This window comes from Octopus bimaculoides, chromosome 5 (assembly GCF_046866305.1).
Source record: "Octopus bimaculoides isolate indiv1 chromosome 5, ASM4686630v1, whole genome shotgun sequence".
Lineage (NCBI taxonomy): Eukaryota > Metazoa > Mollusca > Cephalopoda > Octopoda > Octopodidae > Octopus > Octopus bimaculoides.
Window position 1 is genome coordinate 4,937,000 of NC_142932.1, and position 16,813 is coordinate 4,953,812.

General features: G+C 36.3%; 1 protein-coding gene across 3 annotated transcripts in view; it reads left to right on the top strand.

Annotated features, from left to right (window-relative positions):
- The window catches only part of LOC106880932 (cAMP-dependent protein kinase type II regulatory subunit), a 147,614-nt gene that overhangs the window by 87,295 nt on the left and 43,506 nt on the right, over positions 1-16,813 (top strand). For all 3 annotated transcript variants that reach the window (XM_089351937.1, XM_089351938.1, XM_014931105.3), the window contains one exon: positions 9,584-9,619. In XM_089351937.1, coding sequence (XP_089208063.1) covers positions 9,584-9,619 — 36 coding nt within the window. The remainder of the gene's footprint in view (positions 1-9,583; positions 9,620-16,813) is intronic.

Sequence of the window (16,813 nt, forward strand, 5' to 3'; positions counted from 1 at the left end):
AGGAGTTCCACAATACCTTGCCAAACTACCAAAGCAGATGATTTATTTATAGTGATTAAATGTTTGTGCTGTACATTAACTCACTCCCTTCATCAAAAATGTGCGTATGTGTGTGTGTGATATATACACAAATGCATGCATACAAACATGGATATAATGCATTTGAAATAAACAGAAAATTGATGGAAGTGTACATATCAAAATACAAATATCTATTCACCCTGGACCTAACTGAATTTCTGTAAAGACAGAAAAGAAGCAATTTAAATATCACACAGCCATGCACATCACCAGCAAGAAAATTGCCAAAGATTATTTGCAGAAAGTAGATTCATTTATATACTTGTGTCTGACGTAAAGCGATACATGAGTAAACTAATATGAAATGATGCAATTTTCAGAAAATGTCTCTGTGGGGGTAAGAATTCTTTAGGCAAAAGCACTGAAGTTTCAGTTGTAAAATTTAACTCACAGAATAGGATCTATATTGGTGAATATTCATCAAATATATCTATTGTGTATTTCAGTGCAACAAAGTCTACAGAGAATGCTTGTTTACATTAGATAGATAAATAGAGAGAGGGGGAGGAGGAGGGGAGAGGGAGAGAGAGAGAGGGAGAGAGGGAGAGAGGGAGAGAGAGGGAGAGAGAGGGAGGGAGAGAGAGAGAGAGAGAGAGAGAGAGAGAGAGAGAGATATATATGTTATATAAATGAGATGAACAGAAAACAAAACAAGATGTACATATCAAAATAAAATACTTACAATTGTAATTATCAACATACATCATCATTATCCTCATCATCATCATCGTTTGATATCCATTTTCCATGCTGGCATGGATTGGACAGTTTGACTGCGGCCAGGAGGTTGCACCATGCTCTAATCTGATCTGGCAATATTTCTACAGCTGATATGCTCTTCCTAATGCCAACCACTCCAAGAGTGTAGTGGGTGCTTTTTACGTGCCACCAGCATGGGAGCCAGTCAGATGGTACTGGCATCGGCCACATTCAGATAGTGCTTTTCACATGCCACCGGCACAGGAGCCAGTTGGGGCGAGGAGGCTGGCATCGACCACGTTTGAATGATGCTTTTTACGTGCCATTGGCACGGGGAGCCTGTCAGGCAGCACTGGTAACGATCCACACATGAATGGTGCTTATTGAATGCCACCAGTATGGGAGCCAGTCAGGCGGCACTAGCATCAGCCACAACTACAACTTCCATTTGATTGTGATTTGATTTTGATTTACTTGACTCAGTAGGTCTCCTCAAATACATCACCCAACGACCCAAGGGTACTTTTTTAAGTGGGCTGGTTATGCGACACTGGTGTAGGCTACAGCTGTGATCTCACTTTACTCGCTGGGTTTCCTCAGTCACAGCATATCTCCAGAGATCTTGGTCTTTCGTCATTGCTTCTGTGAGGCCCAATGTTTGAAGGTCATGCTTCACCACCTCATCCCATGTCTTCCTGGGTCTCTCTCTTCCACGGGTTCCTTCCACTGTTAGAGAGTAAAATCTCCAGCCACAATGATGAGATCATTGCCACTCGTCTTTGAGGTAGCCTGTAGAAAGGTATCATAAAAGTGGTCCTTCTGATTGTTTGGTAGGCCCACTTGTGGGGCGTAAGCAAAGATAATTGTAGCTATACTATTCTACAAGACTAGCCTGAGCTTAAGCACTCTATCGCATACCCTGACAACCTCTATGACCTTATCCACCCATTTCTCTGCAAGGAGTATGCCTACACCCCCTACTCCATCCTTGTTACCTTGCCAGAAGATTTTATACCTACGTGCCTTGCCTGTGAGGACCCTGGCTGAAGCTCCTCTCCACCTTACCTCTTGTATGCAGCATATGTATATATATATATATAAATTCATTAATTAGAAATATTCAATAGGAATATGGCACACTGAATTTATATTGAGTGCTCGTATATATTATGGTATCAATTGATGAGCAGAAATATTATCTATATATAATAATCCATTTAGGGTATTATTACAGCAACAATATTTTCGTGAAACGATCGTAAGATAATTTTAGATTGCCAACGTACACATATATGCACTCACACATACATATTTTTATATTTAAACTTATATTTATTGTTATATTTTTACATCTATTTTTTTTTTTTATATATACATAATATAATTTTTTCTACATTTTTATAACTTAAGGCAATAAGTATGTGATATAATAAATAAATATCCTTTTGAAAGCTTCAAATATTGATTTCCTAACTCCAACATATCTACATATGTTTTATATATATATATATATATATATATATATATATATATATATATATGATGTACACACATTAGTCATTAACATCATCATATGAACATCAGACAAAATCCCTAGTAGGATTTCTTCCAGCTCCTTACATTCTGAGTTCAAATACCACAAGAGTCAACTTTGAGTTTCATCCTTTTGAGGTCAATAAAATACTTGTTGAACACTTAGGTTAATGTAATTGACTAGACTCTCCTCCAAAGTTTCAGGTATTTCACCTAGAGAGAAATAATATCAGAATCATTGTTTTGATGCCTACTTTCCTATGCTTGCATGAGTGAAAAAAATTCATTGATGCATTTTGCATTTGATGCAAAATGTATCAAGAAAATCAAATGCATTGATTTTCTAAAGCTAGATGCTCCTTCTATCACTAAAATTTACCCTAGTTCTTTCAGCATTAACTGCACAAAGGCTGAACATTTCTCCACAAAAGATTGCAAGCGACTGTTGTCACTCATTTACAACTATCATATGATGTCAAGACAAAGCAGCATGCACAGACACACACACACACACACACACACACACACGTGAATATGTGGTCAGTTCAGGTCTATAGCAAAAATACTTACACAAAGCATCATGCTGTATAACTGAAAATATCTACTAATTTCACTCTCAAAGCATTAGTCAGTCTGGCACTATAACAGAAGACATTTGCACAAGGTGCGAGGTATTGGAATGGAACCTGGAACCATATGGTTACTAGGCATATGTGTTACCATACAAGCATTCCTCTGCCTTATTTATAGACAGACAGACAGACATATAATGATGAGGACTACTAAGTTTTATAAGTTCATATGCTACAGGAATGTTTGGGATACTGCCCATCAGCTGTGACAGGTTTTTTCTTGTTGGTTTCTTTTTCTCTTTTTTTTTTTGTTATTTCTCTTTCAAGGCCTACATTCATCTTGACAATCTTGAAATGTCAGATTCCTCCTCTTATCCACAGAATATAAACTTAACCAAACTCATAAATGTCACTGCATAATTTTTGTCGATGTAGATCACCAACAGTCATTAGTCAAAAGTCTGAATTACAAAGTTGAAATTTAATATTCTTCTAAATATGTTTTGATCTAAAGATAAACACTAACTATTTACTAGGAATTTCTAATGAAGTTAATTCCTATAATCTTTTATGGTATATGGATGATGAAATATTTTGTAATTTCATCTATTGTTTGGCATTTGAGATACTGTAATGGACATTAATATATAGTAAATATATGGAATTATCAGCTGATAAAAGAGCACACATTATGTGTGATTGATTCCTTTTCAGGAAGATATACCTCTAATAAATATATATGTTGTTATTGTCCAGAAAGCTTTATTCTGATTTTGCTAGAGGTGACTTTGCTAGGAGATAACAAAGAATTGAGATATCTGACTCTGGCTGTATTCAAAAAGACCCATTTACTACAGCAGAATTGATACCAATGCTGGTGCTTCATAAAAAGCATCTGTGATGATACCACATTAAAAGCACAGACGTTGGTGCCACATAAAAAGCACCCAATGCACTCTGTAAAGTGGTTGACATTACGAAGGGCATCCAACCATAGAAACCATACCATCTCCAGTCAAACTGTCCAACCCATGCCAACATGGAAAATGGACATTAAATGATGATGATGATGATGTGGGTACAATTCATTTGGCAGGTATATGTAAGTGTATTCTACATGTATGTATGTATGTATGTATGTATGTATGCATGCATGCATCTATCTATCTATCTATATATATATATATATATATATATACATTCGGGTTGCAAGACAGTGTAGGAGAGAGAATAGTGATGTTGTAGGAGAGAAATGTGTTCGCATGGATGATGGTACGCTTGCATTAAATGAGGATGCAAAGAAAGAGGTCTGGAGATGCCACTACGATAGATTGCTTAATAAAGAGAATGAATGGGAGAAAGAGAGCCTGCCTTATGTCGACCCAATAGAGGGACCAGCTATCCGAGTTGATAGTACCAGGGTAGATAAAGCAATTAAGAGTATGAAGACCGGGAAAGCCCCCGGCCCATCAGGAATCACTGCAGAGATGCTCAAAATATCTGGCAGTGTTGGCTATAGCCTAGTCACCCGTATTACGAACCAGGTGATACACGAAGGAGTCATACCCTATGACTGGTGTAGCAGCATCATAGTCAACTGCTACAAAGGTAAAGGGGACGCTTTAGATACAAATAATTACAGAGGCATCAAGCTGTTAGATCAGGTTATGAAAGTTACAGAGAGGGTCATAGCCCAACTAATTAGGGAGCGAATCAATTTAGATGAGATGCAGTTTGGGTTCGTGCCAGGTAAAAGCACTACTGATGCCTTATTTCTAGTGAGACAGTTGCAAGAGAAATACCTAGCCAAGGATAAACCTCTGTACCTGGCTTTCGTTGACATGGAGAAAGCCTTTGACAGGGTCCCCCGATCCCTTATCTGGTGGTCAATGAGGAAACTTGGGATAGAAGAATGGCTAGTGAGAGCTGTGCGAGCCATGTACAGAGATGCGGCCAGTAAGGTGAGGGTTGGAAATGAGTACAGCAATGAATTCCGGGTAGAGGTAGGGGTCCACCAAGGTTCCGTCCTCAGCCCCCTATTATTTACCATAGTCCTCCAGGCAATCACAGAGGAGTTCAAGACAGGTTGCCCCTGGGAGCTCCTCTATGCTGATGACCTTGCCCTAATTGCGGAGTCACTATCAGAACTAGAGAAGTTTCAGGTGTGGAAGCAAGGTCTAGAATTGAAGGGCCTTAGAGTCAACCTAGCTAAAACCAAAATCCTAATAAGTAGGAAGGTAGATAAAACACAAACCCCTTCAGGTAGATGGCCCTGCTCAGTATGTAGAAAAGGAGTAGGTAGTAACTCTATAAGATGTACCCGGTGCAAGCTATGGACACATAAGAGGTGCAGCAACATCAAAGGCAGGTTAACTAGCAAGTTAGTTTTTGTTTGTGGCAGATGTTCAGGTGCAATAAAGACTGCAAACAAACAGGAAACAACTTCTATCTCATTCCAGGGTGAAAAACTAGAGGTAGTCGATAGCTTCCGCTATCTGGGCGACCAAGTTAGTAGTGGGGGTGGGTGCGCTGAAAGTGTAGCTGCTAGAATAAGAATAGCCTGGGCAAAGTTTAGAGAGCTCTTACCCCTGCTGGCGACAAAGGGACTCTCACTCAGAGTAAAAGGCAGACTGTATGACGCATGCGTACGAACAACCATGCTACATGGCAGTGAAACATGGGCTGTAACTGCTGAGGACATACGTAAGCTCGCAAGGAATGAAGCCAGTATGCTCCGTTGGATGTGTAATGTCAATGTGAATACCCGTCAGAGTGTAAGTATCTTGAGAGAAAAGCTGAACATTAGAAGCATCAGTTGTGGCGTGCAAGAGAGACGATTGCGCTGGTATGGACATGTGGTGAGAATGGAGGAGGATAGCTGCGTGAAAAAGTGCCACACCCTAACAGTTGAGGGAACCCGTGGAAGAGGTAGGCCCAGGAAGACCTGGGCTGAGGTGGTGAGGCAAGACCTTCGTACATTGGGCCTCACCGAGGCGATGACTACGGACCGAGACCTTTGGAAATGGGCTCTGCGTGAGAAGACCCGGCAAGCCAAGTAAGATCGTTGCCAGTGCCCCTGGACTGGTTCTTGTGCGGGTGGCACATGAGATGCACCATTTTGAGCGTGGCCGTTGCCAGTACCGCCTGACTGGCTCCTGTAGGTTTTTCGAGCGAGATCGTTGCCAGTGCCCCTGGACTGGCTTGTGCGGGTGGCACATAAAAGACACCATTTCGAGCGTGGCCGTTTTCGTGCGGGTGACACGTAAAAGCACCCACTACACTCTCTGAGTGGTTGGCGTTAGGAAGGGCATCCAGCTGTAGAAACTCTGCCAAATCAGACTGGAGCCTGGTGTTGCCATCCGGTTTCACCAGTCCTCAGTCAAATCGTCCAACCCATGCTAGCATGGAAAGCGGACGTTAAACGATGATGATGATATATGCATGCATGTATGAATATATGCATGTATGTGTTTTTGTTGATGAGTATAGCTGAGGTGTAAAAGACCTTGTATCATAACCTCATACTGATCGTATAATTCATCCTTATGTTTGTTGCACCCCCATTTCTGCATTTTGTTTTGCCATGGAAATACAACCTGTCAGCAACAATAAAATGAACTTTTTAACCTGGATATGTCTGGTACATACTAAATTTCTTCTTTACTTTCAAATTTTTTAACAAAGCTGTGTGTGTGTGTGACCAGTTATCTTGGTTGGCAGGTGATCAGGTGCAACTACCAATAATTCTGGGCCTAAAACACACTCCACTCATTATTATAATAGATAATTTCTCATCACCTACTAAATTCAAATACATATAATATATATATTTAAAACATTGCCAAATATCTATAACCTGGCCAAAATTACATCCTAAAAATTTGTAATCTTACTCTTCGTGGCCAGAAAATAGATGACATATTTGGCTTTTATCACTTGCTCACTCTCCACAAATACGTTCTTAAAATATAATCAACATTGAAGTACTGCACCATAAAAAATATTTGAAAAATGATAATAATAATTGGTCTTAACTTAAGCATAAGCCCAGTAATTTGTGGGGGTGGGCTAGGTGTTAATCAATTACATTGACCCTTTCTCCACCCCCACAAACTCCCAGTAACTGATAGCAGCAGCTGCAATGACAGCCAATATCATCATCATCATCATCATCATCATCAGTGCTCCACCATGCGTTTATCTATAATGGTTAAAACAAGCTGAAGAACATTTATCTTTTATCTTTTACTTGTTTAAGTTATTAGACTGCAGCCATGCTAGGGCACTGTGTTGAAGAACTTTTATTATTTATATTTTTAAGGCTTGTACTTATTCTATCAGTCTCTTTTGATGAATCACTAAGTTACGGAGATATAAACGCATCAACACTGATTATCAAGCAGTGGTGATACATACACATGCATATATATATATATGTTAAAGTCTGTCATACCGGCCATGATGAAATACCACAAGGTATAGAAAATATGAAATACTACAAGGTATAGAAAATACATATTCGCCTTTATATATTTATATATTTAATCCTTTGTATTGAACACTCAATATTTCATCTATTCAATAAGACATATTCCATATATTCAATAAGACATTCAATACTTTATTTCATAGTACCATCCATTTTTATTTTATATTATACATTGTATATTATATTATATATTGTATATTCCATATTCTATATCCCACATTGGTTTTGCAGGAATATAAATAAAACATAAAAAACAGACAGTGTTGGAACTCTTTTAAACAAAATAATATATATATATATATACACACAATGGGCTTCTTTCAGTTTCCGTCTACCAAATCCATTCACAAGGCTTTGGTCAGCCGTGGCTATAGGAGAAGACACTTTCCTAAGGTACTATACAGTGGGACTGAACCCAGAGCCATGAGGTTGGGAAGCCATGCCTGCACCTATATACAATATAAACCAGGCATGGTCAACCTTTTTCAAGAAGCAGACTGCAAGAAATATAGTTTTATCATCAGGCAAGCCACACAACTAAAAAAAATTTCAAGGTAATTTTTGTTTCATTTAGGTATGGCATTCAGAAAGTCCTGTGAGCCACAGGTTGTCCATGACTGATATAAACCCTACCTATCCTCAGGTAAATATTTACAAATTGTAAATACACAGACATTTGAAATTATTATCAATTCATGTTACTTCGAGATGGAAACTCACTGCATGAGTCTTCTTTATTTTGATCAGAGTTGGTTGTTAACGCCAACTGACTAAGCAAATGCATCAGAAAACATATTGCATGGTATTCAGAATAGTTTAAATTCTATGGTACGCATGGCACAATGATTTTATTTATTTGTTTTTTTTTTTTTATCATTTAGAGGAAGTGAATGTGCTCATAGTTGTTATAAGCTCTCAAAGATGAGTGAGAACAGAACAGTACAGTTAGTATTCTTTTTGGTCAGTTCAAGGAGGGAATTCTAGAGGATCAAATTACAAGATGGAAGCACTAAGCAGTGATGTGTATAAATACAAGGTTATTACCAGTTCAAACATGTTTGAGGCATATTTGAACCTGTAAGAAAGCCATTCACAGTGTTTTGTTGTGGAGAAAATTTCTCCCTGTAGACACATGGTGTAAATACACTAAAGTCAACCCACAGCATCCTCTACTCAAACTGAGATGCAAGCATTTTGGAGTGGTTATCTCCTCTTCAGTCACATAAACCAGCCAGGGGGTGCCACAAGCAGATAAGAGAGATTGTCTCTCTTATCAGCTAACAACTTTGTATCTAGAGGATCAACATTCTGAAAAGGAAGAAATAGGCGTAGTATTAGTGTGAATGTGGAGGTGAGATGCACTTAATATGGATGGTGATAAGAGGAGAGACCAGTGAGTTGGATGTACCTGGGTGGAGATGGCAAAAGGCCAGCAAACACATATAGCCTGGATTCCTTGCCTTTTGCATCAACTGTCCATTTAAAACAGTGGGGTAGTGATTTGAAGGAGATTTGGTTATTATATTTGGCTGCCAAATCTCCTTCAAATCATTAGTGGTTTCAATGACAAGCCTTGAATGGAACTTGTAAAGGCCATGGGCACAATTTCTTATCTAGACTCAGCAAGTTAAAAAAAAAACATGTCTATTGTATTAAAAGGACATATTAGATAATAAGGTCCTAGAACTTTCTAAAAATGTAGGATGGTCATGGCTGGAAAAACTTCGATCATAGGTCTACACAATCAGAGCTAACCTGGGGTTAAACAATAACAACAGCAACAACCCTTTCCTTTAATATATTCATCTAATAAATAAATTCATTACATGAATTATATTCGTTAAAGTATTATTGCTGCAAGCGAAAATGATTTCCATAACAAATGCAGTTTAAAATGTAAAATTATTCCATTATTATTTCTTCTTTTTTTATTCTTTTAGTGACTTTTTTCTTTGTTATCTTTCACCCTTCAGTTAAATTTTATATGGTATTAGTTAAGTTTTAAATTATGTACTCGTAGTGGGTTGTATAAATTTGTCTGAAGCCATATTGACTTCTTCATATTCATCATACAATGAGAATGTAACTAGCAATTTAACTGGTACATCTCCTGAAAGAACAAAAATTATTTAATTTTTTTCTCTCATTTCAGAAAAGTACATAGAAATTTTAACGAGATTTTCCTTCACTTTTTTATTTTATTTTTCAGAAACAAGGAAAATGAGCTTCTTACGACGAAAATCTGGTAAGAATCACAATTTTTTTGTTAAATATTTTAGGTTTTTAAATAATTCATTTGTTTTATTTATGTATTCATAGTATTTTTTGATTTCAACATTGAAGGCTAAAGTAAAAAAGAACTGGTGCAGTTATATTCTTGTTATCACTTGGTTTTTCTTTTCCTTCTAAGCACTCACTCTACTGATCACATGTATTTAGTTTTTCCCATATGACCTACCATACACTTTTGCTGTAAGTTCCATACACTTTTGCTGTAAGTCAGATTAGAGGCAAATCAAGTAAGGTTAATTCTTATGTCTATTTGTAGCAATTATCTGCTTGTGACAGATCCCTCACAACCAGAACTATTAAGTTTAAAGGTTGTTTCTAGTTCTTTTTCTACCTTATTCTAACTACCATTTCTTCATTGCAAGATTGAAACTCTGTATGTGTGTGTACATCACACTTAAATAACAGCCAGCATTCCAAAGAAAATCTTATAACAAATCTATTCTTCTGCTCCTGAAATTGTTCAAGATGCTACACGGAATCTACCATTGATTCAATTTTCTTGTAAGTCAGTCACAGCCAGAGCTAACCCCAAGTCCTCAAAACACTGCTTCACCCATGTGGCAAGAAGCTTGCTTCCCATCCCAACCACATGGATTTTTTTTTTTTTTTTTTGTGCATATGTGGGTATGTTGTTTCTGAAGGAATTAACTCAGTTTACCTGTAAATTTAATGATAAAAAACTGCATTAAGGTCAGGGAAAATCTGGGGTTTTTTTTGTTTTGAGTGATGTTTGTATGTCTATGCCTGTTACTAATCACATCCAGTTTATTACTAACATGTCTTTTCATCTGCATTTTTGAGTGCATCAGTTTTTGGGGTTTTCTTTTTTTTGGTATCTTTATGTGATAAATTAACATCCAAACATGCTCAACATTTTTAGCGCAAATAACTATTTACATTTAAAAAAATAATAATGCCATTTTTATATGAATATTTAGCCATAAGTAAATACACTATAAGCATTTGACTAAGCAAGCCCATTTTTAAGTATTTTCTGCTGAATCATAACAAGACTGAGCTTCTGACTTAGAAAATTTTAAAAGGGATGTTAAGAATTAAATAGGTTTAGGGGAAGGCATGGTACCATACAATGTAACTGAATCAAGAAACATGGCTGTGAAGCAAGCTTCTTAATCACACAATCGTTCCTTTCCACCCAGATACTTTCATTCCATATGTATAATTTTATTTCATTATATAATTTTCTTTGACATAGTCATGGAAAGAAGAGCCTGCTCATGACTCGTTATTCTTACCAGTCTCCAAGACTTGTAGGAGAAATGGAGGAAGTTATGCTCAAAGCAAAAATATAACATGAATGCTTGTAATAGAGTGAACTCCACTAAAGACACCCAAGGTCCCAGGTAGGGGTGTTAAACTGGATGATGAATTATGTTTATCACCCATGAACTCAGAATACAATCAGTAAAAACTAACAGTGCAAGACATCTTGTCTTGCTCTAACATTTCTGCTAGGACTAGAACTTTATTTTATCGATCACAAATGGATGAAGAGCAAAGCTGGCTTTAGTGGGATTTGAACTTGGAGATTATAAAGCCAGAACAAGTACTGAAAGATTAACACTGAGCCTACAATATTAATTTTATTATTTTGTGTCTGTATCAAATATTTCCATTACTTCTAAAATTATACAAACTATCAGAAGTTGGGGAATCTTGTGGAACTAGAAACAGTTTGGATAGATTGAAAATGGTACAGATTCATTTCATGCTATCATACTTAATGTTGGCAGCACATAAAGTATGGCTAAACTTCTATCAAGGAAAAGTAAAGTTTGTTGAATAATGTTTAATCCTTTTGTTACTATATTTTTTTTTTCAATTAATTTTTAAAATAATGAAGTATTTAGTAAAATATCTGTCATTAAGCTGGTTTAAAATTTAATTTAACATGAAATTTTGATGGAAGTTTTTAATTTAGATAATTTAAAACAGGAAGTTTGTATCATGGAACCTATCATGAAACCAGGGGCAATTTTGTGTGGGTTGAAACAGTTAAATGAAGCAAACAAGTACAAGGGATACACCTCAAAATCAGTTGATGCACCCTATCATCATCATCATCACTACTTCCACTTTTCCATACTGATATGAGTTAGGACTTTTTTGAAGTATTGTTTTATGTCTAGATGCTCATCCCATCACCAATACTTTTAATTATCTCTTATGACACAGAGATATGATACCTATTCTAATGGAATAAAATACATGCAATTAAACATAGAAATAGCCAATGTGGAGATTGGTGCATGTGAGAGATTCAGCATGTACCTTTTTAGAATGTTAACCTGCAGGGTTAAGGATCAGTAGATTACACTGTATCCTTAAACAAGAGAAATCTTAAGTTTCAAAGGCCCGGGTCAGTCCAACTATACATAGATAATACTGGAAGAGTAACTGAAGATAGCAGGTTATCACTGAAGGCAGCAGGAAAAGGAGAAATTGGGTCTAACAGTAGTTTATAATATGTTGAGCTTAGATTAAATTCTCCAGTCTACTACTAGAAAAATGATGTTTATTAGTTTTTGTAGTGTAGTGTCTATTAAAGAAAACACCACCAAAGGAAAACTGAAATTTTAATGAGTTCTACTCAGAGTTTTTGAAATAATCTATAAACTATAGAAGCAATATAACCTGAGAGATATAATATGGATGGTAGTTGGATGTTGGTACTTTTGAAACTCCAAAAATAATTAGAATGAACTCTTCGATAGATGGAGAGTGGTGGTACAGATGTGAGTTCTTGGTAGGTGGTCAGTGGTGGAAGAGGTGTTGGTGTGGGAAAGGACTCTCAGTAGATGGGTGATGGTGAAAATATTAGCTCTTGAGAGGTGTTGGGTGATGCAGATGGTTGGGGGAGTGATGGTGAAGATATTAACTTTCAGTAAAGGGTCAATGATAGTGACAGTGGTGATGGTGGGGATGTGAGCTTTCAGTAGATGTTGAATGGTGGTAGCAGCGGAGATATGAGCCCTTTGTATATGGTCAGTGGTGTGGATGTGGTCTTTTGATAGATGGTGGTGGTTGTGGTCTCAATATACAACCAGTGGTCATGGAGTAATATCATTGAAACATAACCAGTGGATTATGAATTATAAAATACAGAATTAATAACTGTGGCTAGCAATGAAATTTTAGTAGACATACAGTCACTGTGCACTGGTAGTGGAGGTATTAGTAAAGACCTAATCATTGGTTGCTGGTTATTGTATTCATAGTGAGGTTTTTTTAAATAAAATTACTATAAGTGGTGGTGGTGGTGGGTGACGATATCTTAAAAGTAACATAATTGGAAATTCTCTATAGGAATATAAACTATGCGTTTATATTCTATTGGGAACATAATTAATAGTGGAAGGATTTTTTTTTTGTTAATATTAACACAGTTATGAAAAGAATGAAAAAAATATACATATTTTGTGTTTTCTGTGCTATTTTATTATATTTCTTTGTACTTCTATGAATAAGTTAGCAACTGATTTTTAAATTTTTAAACAATATTTTAATTAACAGCAATTCAATAATTGGGAATGAAAAACTATAACAACAACCATCCTGTCCTTTCTTTCTACATGTGTGATAATTAATAATTAAGAATTCCTATTAAGATGTCTTGCTTCTAGTGTTTTTTTAGTATTACATATATCAATGAATTCATGTAAAAATAATGAAATTAAAATAAATGTGGTTTGATGGAGAGAGAAGAATTTGCTTGCCACAAAGGCCAGGTGTGGTTGGCTTGAACAAATAACAGCATCTTTTAATAATGGCAGAGTTTTCACAGTTTGAATGTTAAACATGTTAGACTGTGACTGCATCCTCTACTCTAAGTGTGAATTCTTGCCAAAACATAACCAAGGCAGTGCTGCAACATGACAGTAGTTCAAAAAATTGAAACAAGTAAAAGAATTAAGGTGTTTTCATACAAAATGTTAGACCCTTAAGTCACTTCACAAATCATACATACATATGTGTGAAACTTTCCTGTTGTATATATTTTCACATTTTCATGTGTAAGTGAATATATTTTACCATAATTTATCACTTAGAAGATCATAAAACTGCAATTTTAAAACAATATTTGTTCTGCACTAAGTTACAAACCTTCCATTGTTTGCTCTTACTATGAGAGATGCAATGAGCCAGTAATTGGCCCATTGTAAACCTGTAATCAACAACACTATTAATCACCAGCTGCAGAATTAATACATAAAATAAAGAATTTAAACACAGGAGGAACAGTGCCTCCCAAACTAGTAACTAGTGCAGGATAAACATAAATAAGTAGGGAACTACAGGTTAAATGTTGCACATAATAATTCATTATATTGACAGTATTTCACTGAAAATTTAATCTGTAAGTGATGTAATGAGGGAGGAGTTTTTCATTGTCTACGCCAGGTCCGTGAAAGGACTAGAATTCAGCACAACATAGCAATGAAACAATTATTCAGTAACCTCATTGCAACTATTACTGTGGATGATGAATGAAGATGCCTCAGCCAACTATTCATTTACTACTTAGTGGTGGACTTGACAATTACAACATAGATGATGTGTCTTAGTAAATAATGTAGCATAGATAGCTGATGGTACTCTGCCACCCAAATAATTACTTGTAAACTGTTCAGTTGATGGTCAGATGTGGTGGGGTTGCAAGCTCTCAGTAAACAATGTGGGGTGGGGTAAGCTCTCAATAGATGGTCATCTGTAAGAATAAGTTCTCCATAAACTGCTAAAAGGGATGAGCGTGTGAGCTCTTCATAGAAGGTCAGGAATTGAGTTATCATCATTATCCTTTAATGTCTGCTTTCCATGCTGGCATGGGTTGGATTGTTTGACCAGAGTGGGCAAGCTTGTGAGCTGCACCACTTTCCAGTCTGATTTGGCTTAGATGCCCTTCATAATGCCAACCACTTTACAGTGTGTGCTGGGTGCTGTTAATATGGCACTGGCATGAGTGCATTTACACGGTGCCAGCACAAATGCTTTTCTATGTGGCACCAGCAGGCCAGTCCTCTTCACCAGGGGGTGCAGCCTAAACACTTCTGCTGGGGTGACTGGGTCTTCTTGAGTACATGTTTGTTAGTTTTCAATAAATGATTAGTTGTGAGAGTGAGATCTCAAATGGTCAGTGAGAAGAATATTTTGGTAGATCAGTTATACGGTGCCTGAATCCCAAACAACTTGTTAGTGGTGGTAGTAGTAGTTTATTACCTTATATTGTGTTGTGCCCATAGCAATTTCAGAGTTAAGTGTTATGGCTAAGTCCACCCAGCTGTAAACCAGTGGTGCACAGTAGAAACAACTCATACCCCAATACTCCATGAAGTGATTACAGCATTATAAAAATATCAAGTGGTTTGTTGACTTGCAATGGTAAGTTTCAAATTCTATTGTGGGTAAATCTTGGGGAGAAACAGTTTTCAATAGGTTGATTTTCTTTAAGATACACTACAAGAAGACAGACCTTTCAGTGGTGCCCTATCACACAAAGTGTTAAAGGACTCATCACATGACACACATGCTAATGGAATTAATATTTTAAGAGGTCAGTATGCTGGCACCCTATTACTTCATCTGGCTATAACGCATCAATCACTGAACCTGTTGGAAATAAGTCACATCTCCCTCATATCACTCTTTAAAATGGATGAACACATTGGATAATATAGCTCTAAGTACACTATATTACAAAAATGATGATAGTCAGGATTGGTTGGAATGCCTTTAATTATAAGTCAGAGCCTACCTGGAGATTAATCACAACTTTTTTTCCCCTTCGTATGTTATATATTTCCACTAACTTTATATATAATATATAATGAAATTATTGTATACAGTGCTCAGGTGCACTACAACTTATAATATGAGGAATAAAGATATTATCAAATAGATTACAAACGTTTGAGATGTGAGCATTTCAAGAATATCGTGGAGAGAACAGAAAACCAATGGGAAAAAGGAAAAAGACTTTTTTATTAGATATTATCAAAAAGAGAAAATGAAAATATTTTGGACACTTAATTAGAAAACATGGTTTATTGAGAATTTTTAATGCAAGACAGAATGAATGGAAAAAGAGGAATGGGATTCCAAGAAGTATGTGGATGGATTATGTCAAAAATTAGACTGACTAAAATACAATGTGTTAAGACAGAACAAGAAAGGCCAAGATGATGATACATGATATTTAAGATGAGAACAGATAATACTTGATGATGATGAATGGCTAAAATAGCCAAGTGGGGAATATCTTTAACTATCATGTTTGTGTTATTAGCTAAAGGAGGTGATTTATTGTTTCTCTGGTCACATTTTTTTTATATTCCTCAATTTGTTTATCTGGAATTGTCACAGTTATTAAGACATTGGATAAAATGCTTTGTTGTATTTTTTGTAACTCTGAGTTCAATTCCACTGAGGCCAAATTTGCCTTTCATCATTTTGGAACTGAAAAAAAAGTACCAATCCAGGGCAATAACTTGATAGAGTATAAGATGAGTGGCTTTGTGGTACCTTTTCTGGTAGTCTGCATTCTGACAGCAACACCTGTGATAACACTGTTGTCAAGATGTAGCAACTTTACTTTCCTTTGGTAAACATTGGTGGAGAGAGAAGACTTGCATGCATGAGAAATTGAGAGTCTTCAAAGAACAAACATCTTGTCTAGACCTGTACCATGATATGAGGACAGATAGATTGTCAACCCTAACCAATGGAGACTTTAAGAATACATAGGGACTAGATTTAGATTAAAGTTACCACTAATAAGCTTTCATTCTATTTGGCATTAATGAGATTTCTCGTGTGCATTTTAATGACCTAGCTGACCATGCAAGCATGGAAAAGCAGACATTGAAAGCTGATGAGGATAATAGCTCATAAAACCGAAATTAAGCAACCACCTTGTGGACTCTTAGAAGGATTAATAAACCTACAAGAACTATATTAATGAAGTTCCCTAATTCCATTCCATCCACCATGATTCAAATTTATGGAGAAAACACACAAAAAAAATGAGATAACATTTTTTTTATTACCCTTCATTTATTTTTAAAATATGGCTTAAGCTAAGAATTAGATAATTTGCAACAACAGTTGTAATAGCAATTGTTTTACTTTG